The sequence below is a fragment of the Danio rerio genome, chromosome 13, assembly GCF_049306965.1.
Source record: "Danio rerio strain Tuebingen ecotype United States chromosome 13, GRCz12tu, whole genome shotgun sequence".
NCBI classification, from domain to species: Eukaryota; Metazoa; Chordata; class Actinopteri; order Cypriniformes; family Danionidae; genus Danio; species Danio rerio.
Genome location: NC_133188.1, coordinates 15,433,527 through 15,451,945, shown reverse-complemented (window position 1 = coordinate 15,451,945; position 18,419 = coordinate 15,433,527). Strand labels below are relative to the sequence as shown.

The following is an 18,419-nucleotide window of genomic DNA, read 5'->3' as shown; positions in this document are numbered from 1 at the left end:
GTATGTATGTGCGTGTTTATGTTTGTGTTAGCGATGAATATGAGCTTAATTTGCTGCCACGCACCTCTTAATCTGCCCTGTTGTGTTCATGACACCAATCAGCCAACCGCTTCCTGTCACGTGATTATGCTAAACTGCTTATTATTAAAGCATAAAATGATCACGAAATTAATTAGCACATACAGTTTTCAATCTGCTTCTTTGCCGTCATTGCATTTGTAATGACACTGGGTTTCTAAATGAGCATTAAAACTGGAGCGTTTGTTTATTGTTGTTCAGCTCATGTGCTGTTTTGATGAATCCGCGACGCTGCTGAAATGTTATCTCAGTGTTGCATTAGTGTTCTGAGACTCAAACAGGTCCACAGGGGCTGAAGGAGACTGTCCCACAATGCCTCGGGGACGCTTGGCTGTAATTAAATTGTTTTGCTCCCCCTTTAATTAAATCAGCAGGTTGGCCCTCACCTCTGGGCAGGGGTAACGGGACCTTGTTATCTCTCGGCTGCCGCTCTCTAATTGGTTAATTAGGCCTAAAGTGCTCTCTGTGTTAGCGCTGGGTTCCCCATCTCCAGGCCGCCATTTTGTTGTTGTTCTTCTTCTTATTTTTCTGTACTTAGTTGTAAAAGGCAATTAAATGGGGTTAATGGAACACAGCGGAGACAGTTTTGCAGTCGAATTTATATATATTATTATATAGATATATTATTTATGTACAGAAACTTCATTTGTTTATCATTATTACACTTTTAAAGGTTTTGATTACATATATTAAAAAGGGGAAACATTTCTTTTCCATTTTGTGCTGTTTACTAAGGTCCAGTTATAATGTTTTCAGGGTTTTTACACCAATTTTTTTTTTTTTTTTTTTAGAATTTATAAATAATAGGGCTGTTTTGTTGTTGTTGTTGTTGTTGTTGTTGTTGTTGCTCTTATTTGTTAGTATTTAGTTGTTAAAGGCAATTAAAGGCAGTTATTGGAACAAGCAGACGGGTTTCCAGTTGAATTTAAATTATTGAATAATTATTTTAGATTATAATTATATAGATATATTATTTATATATGTATGTAGGGAAGCTTCATTTGTTTATCATTGTTTTTACACTTTTGAAGGTTTTGCCTAAATATATAGAAAAGGGGTTCATATATTAATTTTTTTTTTCATTTTTTGCTGTTCTCTGAGATCCACTAATAATGTTTTCATGGGTTTTACACCAAAAAAAAAAAAAAAAAAATGATAAGTAATAGGGCTGTTTTGTTGTTGCTATTATTTTTTAGTATTTAGTTGTAAAAGGCAATTAAAGGCATTTAACAGAACACAGCAGAGATTCGTTGGCAGTTGAATTTAGACATATTGTGATTATATCGATATATTATTTATATATATAGGGAAGCTTATTTGTTTATCATTGTTATTACACTTTGAAAGGTTTGACTAAATATATTAAAAAAGGGGTTCATAAACTACAATTTTTATTTTTATTTTGTAGTGTTCTTTGAGGTCCACTCATAATGTTTTCAGGCTTTTTACACCAAATAAAAGAATGTTAAATACCTTCTGTACGGTTTTGATCCTTTATTGCAACACATTGTTTTAATAAATGTGCAGATTGTTGACTTGGATGTTTATGCCCGCTGATATGATTGGATGACATTTAAATAAAAGACAGTTTTATGTCTTTTGTGAACTTTTGCATGCATGTATGTTTGACTTAGAATGATTTTTCATAGATGGATGCTTCTGTGATTTACGTTAAAATGCATAAATACTGATTGTATATCAAACAATCTGTAATAACAGACAAAGCAGTAGTAAAATAGTAAAATGTAATTTTCAGTTAAATTTTTTCTGATTTTTTTTTTCTTTAAATCAGCACAGGAAAAGTCTAATTAAAGTCAAACATATTTTTGGAGGGCTGGTGCCACCCTCTGCCACCTCTTTAGAACCGGCACTGCAGAGCTAAACAGTCCACTACATAGAAGTAGGTGTTGATCTACTGTGAAGGCGGAGTTTAGAAACATAATAGTGGCATATTCTCAACCTATCCTATTGGCAGATTGCCTACAATGGGAGCTGGTTTTAGACTAATAAGAGAGTTTTTAGGTCTGACACTGATCTCTTATTTGTTAAAAGAAAGGGAAGATTGCTTTCATGATCCTTTTGAAACACTTAAAATGCAACCTTATGAATTTATCAGTCTTTTGTATCATAAAGTTGCAAGCATGTTGCAGATTGTGAAAAGACTGTTTGACTGAATCTGAAACCCTATCAGGTGAAAAAAAAATTATGCATTTTAAAGATTTCAAATATAGTGCACTAATAATATTTCTATGTATATGCATGCACGATATTGGGGAAATCTGACATTGTGATATTTTGTATTTCTGCTATATATTGCGATGCGAAAGATTTCTTCATTTTAGATCGATTGGGGTTATTTTGTAGGGGACTGGATTTTGAATAATATATAACAAATAACTAAACAAGAAAACAGCTGAAGTCAGAATTATTAGTCCCCCTGAATTATTAGCCTTGTTTATTTTTCCTAATTTCTGTTTCACTGAGAAAAGATTATTTCAACGCATTTCTAAACACAATTATTTATTTTATATTTACCATGATGACAGTACATAATATTTAACTAGATTTTTTTCAAGATACTTCTATACAACTTAAAGTGAAACTTAAAGGCTGGAGAGACATTTATAGGCAGGAAGGGTAGCTAGCGTTTCTTCCCATGCTGATAAACTTCCTGTGAACAGTTAATGTGACTTTTTTTCCATTTTATACAGTTCATTTTACAGTATCGATGTTGTTATGTAATTAAAATGCAATCAGTTAAATGGACTTTGGCATTCATTTAGTTGCTCAAGCATAAAACGAGACAAAAAGCCGTTTACTCGCACGCACCCATCAGAATCGGCAGGCTAGTGCAGAAGCTTCATTGAATATACTGGGGTAAAATCAATGTTCATATTTTTAAGACATGGCAGGGGGAAATGTAATTTAATGCAGTGCTTTACAATCTGAGACCCACTTTATATCGAATATCACTTAGCCAGTGGAGATCGCTGATTTTTAATGAAAACAGACTTCAAACGCGGCGATTTTGTACTTGCATACAGTTCACCGGAAGCGCTTAACCAAGGTTACTGACAATTTAAAAGTCCTATAGCATAATTCCGCATATGCCCCATTAGGCAAGTTATTGTATAATGATAATTTTGACCTTAAATATTTTTTTAAAAAAATTCAAAACTGCTTTTGTTTTAGCCTAAATAAAACAAATAAGACTTTCTTTCTCCAGAAGAAAAAATATTATCAGACATACTGTGAAAATGTCCTTGCTCTGTTAAACATCATTTGGGAAATATTTAAAAAAGGAACAAAAATTCAAAGGGGGTTTAATAATTTTGACTTCAATTGAATATAAATAAACTATAGTAAAGTTAAAAGTGAATTACAGTTTTCTGGAGAGTCTAACAGTATTCAGATACAGATATTGAACAATCAACACTGCATAGTTTTTATTGTTTATAATGTAATTTTTATTAAAGTTACAAACATTATAATTTATTTTGGCCGGATGTTTTAAACTTTGTAGTGTTGAAATTATTGCACATTCACAGGCTTTAACGGGATAGTTCAGACAAAAATGGAAATTTACTCACTATTTATTCACCCTTCACTTGTTTCAAACATTTGAGTAATTAAAATATCTTTTTTTTGTGTGTTCAATATGAAATAGAAACTCATAAACATTTGAAAATAGTGAGTAATGTTTAATATTTGGGTGAACCATTATTACTGTATTATAATTGTGCATTGATCACAATAAACAATAATGCCAACTCAACATTGAAGATCCTGTGATGTGACTATTGCAGATGCACACATAGCAAAATCGATGCTGACATGATTTATTGTGCAGCCTTAATATATGTAATTTCATGTTTTTTGTTTTTTTTTACTTTCTGTTGTTATTCACAGTATGACTGAAAATGTATGTCCCACTGCAAACAAAAGATATGTTACAAGCTAAGTTATTGAAAGATGATTACAGAAATGGTATCTATTTCAGTGTTTTTTATGCAATGATTTGAGTAAATTAATAAACTGTATTTAATAAGTGTGACTTAAAACATTTGCATTGTAATGACAACAGAATACAATGTAATTAAAGTGCTAGTGCTACAATTACAGTCTTCATCAGATTTAATTTGCTTGTACATTTTGCTAGCGAGACAATTTAATACATTTCAGTGTCAAAGGAAAATGTGAGTCAGGTTTGGTAGAACAACAATTTGTTAATCTTACATATGAATATAAATGAATTTAATTTTAACTAATACATATATTACGTATTTTTATAATTATTCAATTATTAACATTTTTTCACTATGAAAGAATTATACTTTGAAATGCTGTTAACACTTCAATATTGTACAATTAAATCATAATAAGTTATGAGTATGTTCAATAGAGCCACACTTTTAATGAAATACATACAAATGCTTATGAAATTACATTCCTCATTGTGGATGTTTAAAATACCTTGTATTGATTTGTTTAGCATCTTTAGATTAAATAAACTGTAAAGCTATTCAAACCAAATTGGGCTAAATTATAGACAAAACCAACCCCTGTTTTAAAAATGGGTTACAAGATATTAAAAATAGTAATAATTAAAAATAACAAATTTGAATCGAAAAACCTAAAATTTTAGATAGTATAAAACAGGACATGGTTCATGTCAGAATTAGCATGTGTTTGTTTCTTTGTTCTCGATTTTTGTTTTTTCTGTTGTGTGTGTGTATGTGTGTGAGTGGGTGTGGTTAATTGTCCTGGGTCTGAACCCCTCAGAGGTGAATAGCTATTTACTCAGCCAATTAACTCAGCCCCACAACACTGCAGCTCTGAACACTGATAACTCACAACACACAGCCTGTAAATTAAAAAGGCTTCAGGCTCTCTTTATTTCTCCGTTTCTCTCTCACTCAAAACACCCACACCAATCTCAACACATGCCACAGATGATAATGCCAGGAAGTAAATCATTATTCTAATCATTTTCCCACTTGTAATTCATGTGTGCACTTTGACATGACCATATGAAGCTATTTGTTTTATATCCAGTTAACCCCTCTTAGCGCAGGCGTTCCAGATCAAGACTGTTTTCTGGCTTTGATTGCTTTTATTTCAATTTCCACTGGTGGCGACTCTCTAACAGATTATTAGTGCTCTGTTCAGTGTTGGATATGTATGGCACAGGAGGGTGGAGTACGATCCAATCTAGCAGAACTGTTTGTCATATTTGGAAGTGATAGAAATTTTCTTTTGCTAAAAAATCAAGGTATAAAATTTTCACCAGTTTTGGGTGAAATTTATTCAGGTCCATTTAGAGAAAACCATTTTAGCGAACACATTGATTCTGAATATTTAAGTTTTGTGTGATTGGCTTATGAAAATGTCAGTTTATGATCATATATGTGACTTTGGACCACCAAATGAGTTGTTGCACAGATGTATTTTTAGCAATAAACAAAAATTTACTGTATATGGGTCAAATTATAGATTTTATAGATATTATTTGCATTTTATGTCTTTTATGGCATGAACACATTCAGTTTATAGCTGCACATTTAATCATTGAAAGATTGATAAAAGCGTTAGGTCATTTATGCCATTGGCGATGAGCAATGTGCCGGCATAGTGATCCTCCGCCTTGCACCCGTCTTAAACCCGCTCGTGAAAAATGCACACCGTTTACACTAATGCGACTTAGTTTTAAAATGGCATTTCAGAATGAAAACAATCAACATCCACACTGGCTTTCATCTAGCATTTCTGAACAGCCCTCTTTCCACACTACACTGCTGAAAATGCATTTGGATTTGCACATAAAAAAATAAACTTTTTATTTGATAAAAGATGCACAAAAACTATGATGTAAACACTTTTATTGTACAAATTCCAGTATGCGCAATAAAAAGTTATGTGATTTTGTTATAGGAGATCATGTGATGTTAAAAAAATGAATGGACAAACCAGCAGCTTTTCTTTTTGCAACAAACTCCATTTTTGCTGTTGATATTTGGTGCCAGATAATTCAGAAAGTGACGATTTTGTTTACTTTGACTTTGATATTTTATGCGATAATCCAGTTTTGCACATAAAGTTAATTCTCATTTTTGGAAGGAAACATAGCTACAGACAAACTCAAACTGTCATGCGCTCGTCTGAGCTCCAGGCAGTCAGCGGGTCAGTACACTGCTTCAATCTTTCGCATTCACGCTTTTACTTAGTAATTTTAGCGAAAACCTCAGACACTGTTGGTTGGTTCCTTTTGGTTGTACACCTTTTTTTACCAACCAAGTTTTTCTTTGCCCTAATAATGACAGATCACTTTGCCTATACTCATGCCAGAGTGCCATGGAAAAAGTGATTGACTGGTGGTAATTTGTGTGTAACTTATCTTTATTTATTTAAGATTAGGTAAAACAAAGACCACGTTCAGGTTGTTGAAATGGTAGGCTACAAATGAATTATTTGTTATAAATTAATTAATTATTTATAAATAATTAATTCACTGCCACCTATGATGACAATGCCATTGTCCGTCGCGATGTTTCACATTAGACATTGTACGATGCCAAATTGGTCGACATCGCCCAAGCCTATTTGAGATCCAAATTCAAACACCCATGCAACCTAAACTATAAATGATCAATATTTGCATATGTTTATTAATCCTCTGATGTGCTGCATTCAAGTCTGTGTCGAACAGAGATTCAAATATGGGTAAGGTAAATTGTCCATAAAGTATGTGTGCGAATGAGTGTGTATGGATGTTTTCCAGTGATTATTGCAGCTGGAAGGGCATCTGCTGCGTAAAACATATGCTGGAAAAGTTGGCGGTTCATTCAAATTATTGAAAAGTTACAAATAATCAAATAACACAGAAGTACTGGTATAATAGTTTATAGTTCAGATATAAACACTGATGTTTATAATACGCTCAATCAAAGTTGTGGCAATTACATTGTTTAACCATTACGTTTATTTTTTTGTCCAATTTCTCTTTAACAGAGAGAAGATTTTTTCAACACATTTTTTTAACATAATAGTTTTAACAACACATTTTTAATAACTGATTTATTTTATCTTTGTCATGATGGCTGTACATAATATTTAACTAGATATTGAAGGCTTAACTAGGTTAATTAGGTTAACTAGGCAGGCTAGGGTAATTAGGCAATTTATTGTATAACGATGGTTTGTTCTTTAGACAATCAAAAAAATATATATAGCTTAAAGGGGCTAATAATTTTGACCTTACTAAACAACTAAGACATTCGCCAGAAGTAAAAAATATTATCAAACATCATGTGAAAATTTTAATTTCCTTGCTCTATTAAACTTAATTTGGAAATATATACAGCATACAAAAAAGATCTTCAAAAATAATTCTGATTTCAACTGTATCAGAATATCATCAATAGTTTTTAAATAATATTTAGCATTCATAGTAGTAATACAAATAATATAGATAATACTAAAGTTGGTGATGATAAATGTTATAGTCTAGATGGTAAATGTAATAGTCTCTGATGATGGTAACTGTGATGTCAATAATAATGAAGGTGATGTAATAGCCATAGTAATAAAAAGTTGATCTTAAACATTATATCGAAACCCTAAAAGACATTCAAAATTAAATAAAATCTCCAAGGATGTATGTAATTTTAGAAATGATTTTCTTATGTGAATTTCTTTTTTATTCACAATTTTATTTATTTTATTATTTTATATTGTATGTTGATTTGTTCCTGTGATGTGAAAAATTGTAAGCACTGTATTCCTCAATTTTTTGTATGCTGTTGTTATTGTTATGCAATAAAAAAAAAAATAAATAACCATAGTAATAATGGGGGGAAGGGGGCATTCCAAGAAATATTAACAAGTATAAAAGATGCATAAAGAATCACAGTAATGCTGTTTTATGTAAATGTGTATTTTCCCATGCATTTTATGTGATATCTGTGGTTTGTCTTTGGACTTCATGATTTATTTATTTTTTTCCGTTTGTATGTGTGTGCAACGTTGTAATTGCTTTGTATGCTTTTATATGTTTGTAATTGTAATTTAGCGTTTAGCTGATTTGTAGTTGTTTTGTTTAGTTTTCTTTTCATCATTTAGGCATGCTTTATATAAGCCTTTTGGGTTTCCACCTCTCCCTGCACAATAGGGCTTGTACTACCTTGTAAAACATATTTTGCTCACTTAAATTAACTGTTTGGGTCTTTTTAACTTGCATCAATTAAGACTAAAAACATCAAGTAATTTTTTTTCAACTTAAAAGACAAGATTAACTTTTTAAATTAAATTAAAGTAAAAACAGTTGTTATGACTTTTTATTATGTCATTTAATACATTGCCGCAAAATATTAGGAAAAATTGACATCGCAACATTTTCTTGTCTACGAAGCATATGAAACCTTTTTCTTCACCAGCTGGCTAAAATACTTTGAAGCATTCATTATTTTACAATGATTGCAGTGATTTTTGTGATATTCTGCATAATCTGTCAAAAGATGATACAAAAGATACAGATATTGAATAATCAAATGTAAAATAACACTTTACAGTCTTCACTTTAAACATAATTTTTTTTTTTTTTTTGCTGCTTCAAGCTACTTTTTAAAATGAACTGAATCAACACAATTCTTGAGTTTTTTCTGGACAACTTATTTTTTTTATGTTCAATCCACTTAAATTTGTGAAAGTAATTAAGTTAACTTAAACGATTTGTGTTGGGACAACATGAAGGAATTGTGTGGAAGCATTTTTTTTTACAGTAAATTAAATTAATCTTAAGCTACAAATGCTATCTTTTTTTGCAAGTGAATCATATGAAACTCAAATGTGTTTACTTAGCAACAAAAAATGCGTCCATTATGGGTCAGTTTTGCAATAAAGCTACAAATGACATCCATTATAGTGCCTGGCCACCTTTAGGGCTCTATTTTAAAGGGCCATGAAACCCCCTCGTTTCAGCAGGGTGTTTTCACACCTCTACTTTGGAAAAAGTCAGAATAGTGGGCATGTCCAGCTCTGTTTAGGGGGGAGTGTCAGAGGAAGAAAAGTGAGATGGTGTGGGAGTGTCTATTTGGGCACGCGCGAGTTTCAGAGTCAAAATACACACACACACACACAGGAGAAAGTGATGGTGTTTAACCTACATGGACATCTGTGGTCGAATTATTTGCCAAATTATTAAATGGTGGACTAACTGCAGTTTGGCTCTTTCATTCAGGGAATTCATTCATGCCCCTCGCGACAAACGAGATATTTGATTCGAGGAACTGCTCTAAGCGTGTATTTTTCATGCAATGTTTTAATACCGCATGGCGAATGAGAGAAAAAAAACCTCCACGTTTCCTGGAAACTTAGATGCACATGGCAGGTAGCGTCAGAAAGCTGCGTGTGTTATTCAGGTCACTAAATGCGGTGAAAACCCTACACAAGGTTTAAGTTTGGTTGTGGTGCTAACATGTTTACACTCTGTGCAATGGTTAACTTAGTTCGATACGAACAAACTGAATAAACAAAGAGCACTGGTTGCTCACTTACCAAATCTGTAGAGACAGGACAATCACCAGCAACTAGAGCCGCGTCTTTATTAAGAGAATACTACAAGAGAATCCGGATCTCAGCACTTGCAGATGAGAACAGCTCTTAGGTAAACAATAATCCTCCTTAGACACGTAAGTTATTGATGTCGAGCGTCGCGTACACTGTAAATCCACACGTGAGTCTGAGCTCTCACAGAGAGAAAATGAAAACGAAACTTTACTGCAGCAAACTATAAAAGCAACAATTCACTCTTGTTTTGCCAATACAATGTGGTGTGAGTGTCGTCTAAACACTGTGACAGTAATGAATATTAATGAAGTTGCACAATAGAGCGCGCTGATTGGTTTGAACCAAGCCTTACTCATGCATTAATGCATCAAACTGTAAGACGTAATAAGACACACTCTGGCACAGATGCCCAGTCTGCACGCTGGAATACAACGCTATTATGTCATGACCGTGACGCAGCTTCAAAAATTCGTTTCAAACCGGAAGTACGAATTTGCTTGAAATAACGCAAAAACAACCAATTTACACTTTTTAGTGAAATGTAGGTGTCCTAATAGTGTTTATAGCAGTGTGGGACACGTATACGACTGTCAACAGCTCAAAAAATGTGTTTTGGTGTTTCGTGACCCTCCAGGTGCAAAGTCTAAAGTGCATGGCGCAAAAGCATTAAGTGTTTACCTGAATCCATTTTTGCTATTTTAAGGACAGAAAAATATAGCTCCCCTTCGAATGGGGAACTCCAATGCTATTAGTGGATTTGAACTATGAATCCACGAATGGGAGATTTCGTTTCAGAAAGCCAATTGTCTAAAAGAGTATGTAACGGGCCAATGACATGCTAATGAAGCCTCAGTGGCTTATACGCACAATCAGACTCAGCTATGCGATTCACTTTGCGAAACGGCTTCAGAAGTTCATGGGTGTGTATTCACCAGGGTCAGCCCCCTGTCTGCCCCTGTCTTGTGATAGGAGATTGCTGCACAAGCTGCCGTTCAGAATGCTCACGTAGAAGCGCATCCTCCGGTGCGTTCGTCCTCTGGATTGGTTTGCAGCAATAGACTTGAAGGACGCGTATTTCCATGTCTCCACTCTTCTCCGCCACCACCAGTTCTGCGGTTTGCGCAGTTCTCCCCTTCGAGCTCTCTCTGTCTCCGCGGGTCCTCACCAAGCTCGCGGAGGATGCCTTAGCGCCCCTTCGGCTCGTGGGCATCCGCATACTCAATCATACTCAACCACTGGCTGATTTTAGCCCACTCTCGGAGCAATTGATTATGCACAGAGACAAGGTGCTCCCGCACCTCCACCTGTTGGGGTTTCAGGTCAACCGAGAAAAGCGCAAACTCGCCCAGAGGATCTCTTTTCTCAGCGTGCCTCTCCGGAGAGCGCGCTCAGCTGATGCTGAACTGTCTGAGAGACAGCAAAATAGTGGTCCCACTGAAATTATTTCATCCGCAGCCGCTTCACGCCTCTCAGATTACTACATATGAGACCACTCCAGCACTGGCTTACGATCGAGTCCCCAGATGCGCATGGCACGTGCGCGCACACCGAGTCTCTGTACTGCGCTGTGTTCGCTCTCGCCGCATGTCTCAGCTCGCCCGCCGTCTGCTCCTCTGGAGTCATCCGCGGCTGAAATCGCTGCGCGCCATTTACATTTCAGGCAAGCTTAACCGTGCAGCTGATGTGCTCTAACGGCAGCCTTTACGTCCTGGTAAATGGAGACTCCACCCCGAGTCTGTTCAGCTGAAATGGGCGCGATTCGGGGGAGCCCAGATTGTTCTGTTTGCATCCCCCGAGAACGCTCATTGCCAGTTGTTCTTTTCCCTGACCGAGGGCTCTCTCGGCACGGATGCACTGGCTCTCAGCTGGCCTCGGGGCATGCGCAATACGAGTTTTCCCCAGTGAGCCTGCTCGCGCAGTTACTGTGCAAGGTCAGGGGGGGGACGAGGAACAGGTTGCTGATTGCGCCCCTCTGGCCCAACCGGACCTGGATGTCTGAGCTCTTCCTCCTCGCGATGGCCCTCCCCTGGCAGATCCCTTTGAGAGAGCACCTACTCTCTCAGGGACAGGCACCATCTGGCACCGTCGCCCCGATCTTTGGAACCTCCACGGGTGGTCCTTAGACGCGAGGAAGACTTAGGTAACCTACCGATTGCGGTGGTTAATACGTCACTTGGGCTAGAGCCCCCCCCCTCGAGCGCGCCTATGCCCTGAAGTGGAGTCTATTCACTGAATGGTGCATCTCTCGCTGAGAAGACCCCCGAAATTAGCCAGATCAGCATTGTGCTTTCTTACACCAAGAGAAGTTGGAGAGCAGGCTGTCGCCCTCCACACTTAAGGTTACGTGGCTGCCATCTCCGCTCTCATGGTGCGGTGACTGGCAGCACCGTAGGAACGCATAACTTCATCATCCGGTCCCTCAGAGGCACTAGGCAAATTAATCCACCCTGCCCCCTTCTCATGCCCTCTTAGGATCTCGCCCTCATTCACACGAGCCTGCGTCAGATCCCTTCGATCCTCAACTCAGTATCTTTAAGATTTCTGTCCCTGATGACAGCTCTGCTGGTCGCGTTGATATCGATTAGAGGGTCGGGGACCTGGAGGCATTTTTCGGTCAGTGACTCGTGCCTGTAATTCGGGCTGGCTTACTCTCACATTCCTGAGACCCCGCCTGGGATATGTGCCAAGGTTCCTACTACTCCGGTTTAATACCAGGTAGTGAGCCTGCAAGCGCTGCCCCCGGAGGAGGCAGTCACAGCCTTACTTATCCAGTTCGTGCTTTGCGTATTATCTGGACCGCACTCAGAGCTTAGATCATCTGAGCAGCTCTTTGTCTTTTATGCGGTCGGCAGCAGGGAAGTGCCGAATCGAAACAGAGTTGGCCCACTGGTTAGTGCATGCCATCTCTCTCGCTTATCAAAGCTAAGGTGAGCCGTGTCCCCCGAGAGTGTGTGCGCACTCCACTCGGAGCTTCGCATCCTCTTGGGCGCGTGCACCCGGCGCCTTTCTAACAGACATCTGTAGAGCTGCGGGCTGGGCGACACCTAATACATTTGCACAGCCGGTTTCCTCAAGGGTATTAGGTAACCCTTGGTGACTGAGGAAACAATTCCGTTAGGTGTTGAAACACGCCTGCTGCGCCATTCTCCCTAACACGGAGATACGTGCACCTTTTTATCTGTCAGTAAAGTTCCCTGTCAGGTGAGCCCTGCAGATTCCTCCAAGGCCCCCAGCACTGACTTAGCGGAGGAGTCACTTGCTGGCCCACTACGTTGTAGGTCTGCCCGCTGGTCAGCCCGCGTTTTGGGTATAGGTGCCCGCTATGCGTGATCCCCACTAGGCGATCCCATATGCTTATTCAGCCACGGTGCAGTCCCCCCTCACGGGCGGACCCGTGTCTTCCCTCTCCGCTACCCATCCTATTATATGCGTACTCCCCCTTTCAGGGCTAGTCCATATGTATTTTTTTTGCCAACATATCTTCCCCATTTGGGTGCAGTTGGCCTCCGCAGTGTCCTCCTTATCGGGACTGCACGACTTCCCGACATACAACATACTATTATTCCTAGAGTTATCTAGATGCTTGCGACTTCCCAAAAAATATATCTAAATCCGTAGAACTTCTGTTGAAGTGGGATAAGTAAGGGCCAGGGACCACGTTGGAGAACTGCGCCTCTCTTGATGCAGGAGCGCTCACGCTTGCTTGGCAATCCGTAAGGCATAGGTAAGGTGCAGTCATTATGGCGTTTTCCATACTTTCTCCCATTCGTGGATTTATAGTTCAAATCCACTAATAGCATTGGAGTTTCCCATCCGAAGGAGAACGCTCTGGTTACTAAAGTAACCCAATTGCTATTTAGCATCGCCATAATGACTGTTCCTTAGCTGTTAGTTCAGTCTCTTCAGCTTAACAGGATAGCGTGTGCTTGCTCCACCTGTGCTTATATGCGGAGATAATTGGCAATAAGTTCCAGGAGCGCAAGCTTACGCTGCCAATTCATTGGCATTTCATTGGCCCGTTACATACTCTTTCAGACAATTGGCTTTCTGAAAATAGCAGCAAACCTTCTTATTTCTTATTAAATCTTGCGTGTTATTGCGCCGGGTGTATGATAGGGCTCTTAATCTCGATTTGCATTGCACCACTTGTGTTGTGAATATTGTGGATGTACACATTGTGATGCTGATGCTGAAAGGATTTATTGTGCAGCCCAAGCCTTTACATTTCCATAGTATTTAATTTATTTTTATAATTATTCAATTAAAAATAACCTCTTAGACAGTATTCCCTGTTTCTAACTGCAGTTTTAACTTCATTTAGCGAGTGCCAACGTGTGTAATGTTCTACTGATGCGCCACACTGAGCTGTCAGAAGGCATCAGTGTACTAGATGACAAAGGCAATGTGGTAGGCACCTCAAAACTGGCCGCTCGACATGTGAGTATGGATACCTTTGCATTTATTATGAAATCCTATTATGCGTTGTAATCTGATAAATATATTTTTGTTCAGGCTTTGATAGAGACGTCCCTGACCCGTGTGGTGCTGCCCATGCCTGTTCTCCTGCTGCCGCCATTAGTGATGTCACTGCTGGAGAGGTCAGAGCAATGAATTGTGAATTCGACATTTCAGATTTCAGTTATTTTTTGCTGCGCAGTCACACAGTTTACCTCAGAACTCGCACACCCATACATGCCATATGTCAGGGTATATTTGTATTTCACAGCTTGTGCATGTGTTTAAAGGAATAGAATGCTAAAAAATGAAAATTCCTTCATCATTTGCATAACCTTATTTCGGTGCCATTTTTGTGAAGGTTCTAAAGCTGCATACACTAAAAAATGACTTTTGCTGCAAAGTACCTATTTTAAATGAGTTTAAACAACACCGTTCTTAAGTTTTTATGGGAGGGACAACATAATTGTTATATGTTCAGTCCAGTTAATTTTATAAAAGCAGTTAAGTTAACTTAAACAATTTGTGTAGGGACAATATGATGCAGTTGTGTGGAACCCACAATTTTCCAGTGTATCTCACCTTAAATAAAACACTGGGTTTAACACAATTGATTTGTGTTGGCGCAAAACGAAGGAATTATGTTAACTCATTAGTTTTTACAAATTTAAGTGGATTGAACATAAAACAATTAAGTTGTCCCCCAAAAACCCCAAGAATTGGGTTGTTTTAGTTCATTTTAAATAAGTAGCTTGAAAAGAGAGCAAAAATATATAAATTAATGTTTTATTTAGCAAGGAGCAGAAGTGATACATTTGAACTGTATTGTTAAAAAAAATGATTTAGTGGCTAATCCGTATCTCATTTGTACAATTTAGTGCGATTTGCTCATCCCCAATGACGGCTGGGTTTAGTGGTAGGATTGAGTGGCATGCCTCCTTTTTAAAATCCTACACTTCGTATGACTGACCTCATTAAACTGACAAAAGTTAAATATTTATGTTTCCTTGTGAGATCTGGGGTGCTTTTCCAAACATTGTGGCTGAACTATCATCGTATGGTGCATCGTTTGAGTTAGATGCTTTGTCTCAGATCCATCATTTGAACCACGTTAGTTATAAACTGGGCAGGGTAACAACTTCTTTAGAGAAAAAAGCACAACTTTTGTGCAAATCTTATTGTTTTACTCATAAACACATTTATTAATTTTTTTAAATCCAATATAGTTTTGATAAAAAAACATGAATGTAAAAAATCCTACTTAATAATACAAATTATTATTATTATTAGTAGTAGTAGTATTTTTACTACTTGTACAACTTTGACACATTAAAACCGCTGCAGAAATGTTCTAACCAACATATCAGTAGACTACATTTCTAAATAAATAGCCTACTATAAATTAAAAGCATTACTTTTTAATAGTAGGTCACCTCTAGCATTCCTCAAGAGCCATGGCTGTGTTTAAAATGGCATAAATATTTTTAAAGTGCACTATGAAGGTAACGCAATTGTCAATATGAAGATCGCTAAAACTGAACTGTAAAAATACTTAAAAAGCAAATAACATGTGAGAGATATCCTTAATGTTTTTTTTTTTTTTTTTGACCATTCCAAGTTTAAATGTTAGAATGTTCTAAATTAATAGGGCATAGGGGGGATAACTGAGAATAGAACACAACCAGGATCCATGCTTCTAACTACAGCTCTAGAGGTGTAGTTACAAGCTTCCAAGTTTCCATGCAGTTTGTAAATGTTCATTGGAACGATGGATTTGGGAAACACCAAATCAACAAACTATGTAACGATGGAACTTGCGACCTTAGTTGGCTAACAAAATTTTTGGAAACGCACCCCAGGCTGGTTATTACAAAAACTGGGTAAGAACAAGGTAGTTGTTGTAAATGAGGGCGATGCCAACCCTCTTGTGCACCACCAGAGGGAACCATCGCCAGAATTCTGATTCGACTCACGGACTCAAAATCCCATAAGCCCTGCTACCTGGCACTGATTACGGTCCAGGTGCAACTCATCAGCTCTCGTGTATATATACCACACTCACGCTCCGGTTCGTTGCGAAGTCTTGATTTGCCTGGCTGTCATTTCTGAGCGTTCCATACTCCCTGCTTCGGACTGATCTGTGTTTCTGACCCTGTGCTTGTTCTACGATTACGAAAGACATCTGCCTGCCCCTGATCTCCAGCCTGTTATTCGGACCAGTAAGATATCTGCCTGCCTTTGAACTTTTGCCTATCCCACGTTCTGTCTCCTGGATTGCCCCTTTGTGTTTGTTTGTATGTGTGCTCTTAATAAAGCTTGCAAATGGATTCAATGCCTTCTGACTCATCACAACAGAAGACTTCGCCACTACAGAATCCAGCAGCTTTAGCACAAGTCTCGACTGAACTTTCCGCTCAAGCCACTCAGTTAGCCACCCATCATCAACAACTCACCCATCTAACTTCTCTCACGGAGGAACTGGTGAGAGCTATGCAGCAACTCCGTCATCCGAATCCTGCAGTTACCCCGCCTGCTACCATGACAGTTTCTCAACCAACGCATGTCTCCAATGCTCCGGCTACCGTAAGTCCCCGATTAGCTTTTCCTGATAAGTTTGATGGGTCACCTTCTCGCTGCAAAGGCTTCTTATTGCAATGCAAACTATTTGTTAACCAACAACCTGCATTATATCCCACTGATTCTAGTCGGGTGGCTTTTGTATGCAACCTGTTAACGGGGAAAGCGCTGGAATGGGCTACAGCGATATGGAAGGAGGAGGAATGTAACTATCCCTCATTTGAAACTTTTCTCAAGCAATTTCGGGAAGTGTTCGAGCACCCAGCAGATGGGAGAAGCCCCGGTGAGCAGTTACTTTCTCTTACACAGGGGCGTAACACAGCTGCAGAATACGCCCTGTCATTTCGCACTCTCGCCGCTCAAACTAACTGGGTTGAGGATACACTGAAGACACTATTCAGACGGGGTCTGAATACCAATCTACAATCTGAATTGGCTTGCCGTGACGAAGGAAAGAAATTGAACGAACTCATTGAACTTACCATCCGTCTTGATCATCTGATCCGCAGCCGTAGAAATCCTCGCACACAGCTCCATGTTTCAAGTGACACGCCCCCTGATGAACCCATGCAACTGGGTTTCACCCGTCTCACCCATGAAGAAAGAATGCATCGATTGCAAAATCATCTATGCCTGTACTGCGGTCAATCAGGGCACAGGAAATCCACCTGCAGCGTACAACCTCAAACACCAGTTCAATCGGTGAGTCCTTCCCATGTTCCTGCACTTTTCAGTGTACTGATTCCTGTGATTATTAAATTTGATAAAAGAGTGATTAATACTACGGCTCTTGTCGACTCTGGATCTGCCGGAAACTTTATATCTAAGAAATTTGCTTTATGTCACGAACTATCTCTCAGCTCATATGATTCCTGTCTTGCAGTGGAAGCACTAGACGGTCGTCCTGTGGGTGAAGGACGCATCCGTATGATTACGAATAAGCTACAGTTACAAGTTGGTGTTCTACACATTGAAGAAATGCAATTCTACATTATTGATTCAGTTAATCATCCACTGGTGTTGGGACTGCCCTGGTTAAGGCGACATGATCCTCATATCTCCTGGAGGGACGGACAGATATTGCAGTGGAGTGAGTCATGCATGAAACAGTGCATCCAGCCCATTCACAAAATTCCATTACGAACCACCAATGTGTTACCTGAACTCGTTGATGAATTAATCCCCATTGAGTACCATGACTTACATGAAGCTTTTAGCAAACAAAAAGCTACTCAACTTCCCCCACATCGACCAAGTGATTGTGCTATTGAGTTAATTCCAGGTTCAAGTCCTCCAACGGGTCGAATATTCCCTCTGTCACAACCTGAGCACAAGGCAATGTCTGAATATATCGACGAGGAATTGGCCAAGGGTTTCATCCGACCTTCTACATCTCCTGCTTCAGCTGGATTCTTCTTTGTAAAGAAGAAAGATGGCAGTTTACGTCCCTGTATTGATTACCGAGGGCTCAATGAAATCACCGTAAAATTCCGCTATCCATTACCCCTCGTACCTCCTGCCCTGGAACAATTAAGAAAGGCTAGATATTATACCAAGCTTGATCTTCGCAGTGCATATAACCTGGTCAGAATCCGTGCTGGTGACGAGTGGAAGACCGCGTTTTCCACCACTAGGGGGCACTATGAGTACACGGTAATGCCCTTCGGCCTGTCAAACTGTCCATCCGTGTTCCAATCTTTTATGAACGATGTCTTTCGGGATATGCTAGATCGCTGGGTCATCAT

At 38.5% G+C, this 18,419-nt stretch overlaps 1 protein-coding gene across 15 annotated transcripts in view; it reads left to right on the top strand.

Annotated features, from left to right (window-relative positions):
* Positions 1-18,419, top strand: part of sfxn5a (sideroflexin 5a) — a 63,928-nt gene that overhangs the window by 23,615 nt on the left and 21,894 nt on the right. For 11 of the 15 annotated variants that reach the window (NM_001243309.1, XM_073919650.1, XM_073919656.1 and 8 more), the window contains 2 exon segments: positions 13,964-14,079; positions 14,155-14,240. The exons of the other annotated variants lie outside the window; for them this stretch is intronic. In NM_001243309.1, the coding sequence (NP_001230238.1) occupies positions 13,964-14,079; positions 14,155-14,240 (202 nt within the window). 15 annotated transcript variants of the gene reach the window in all.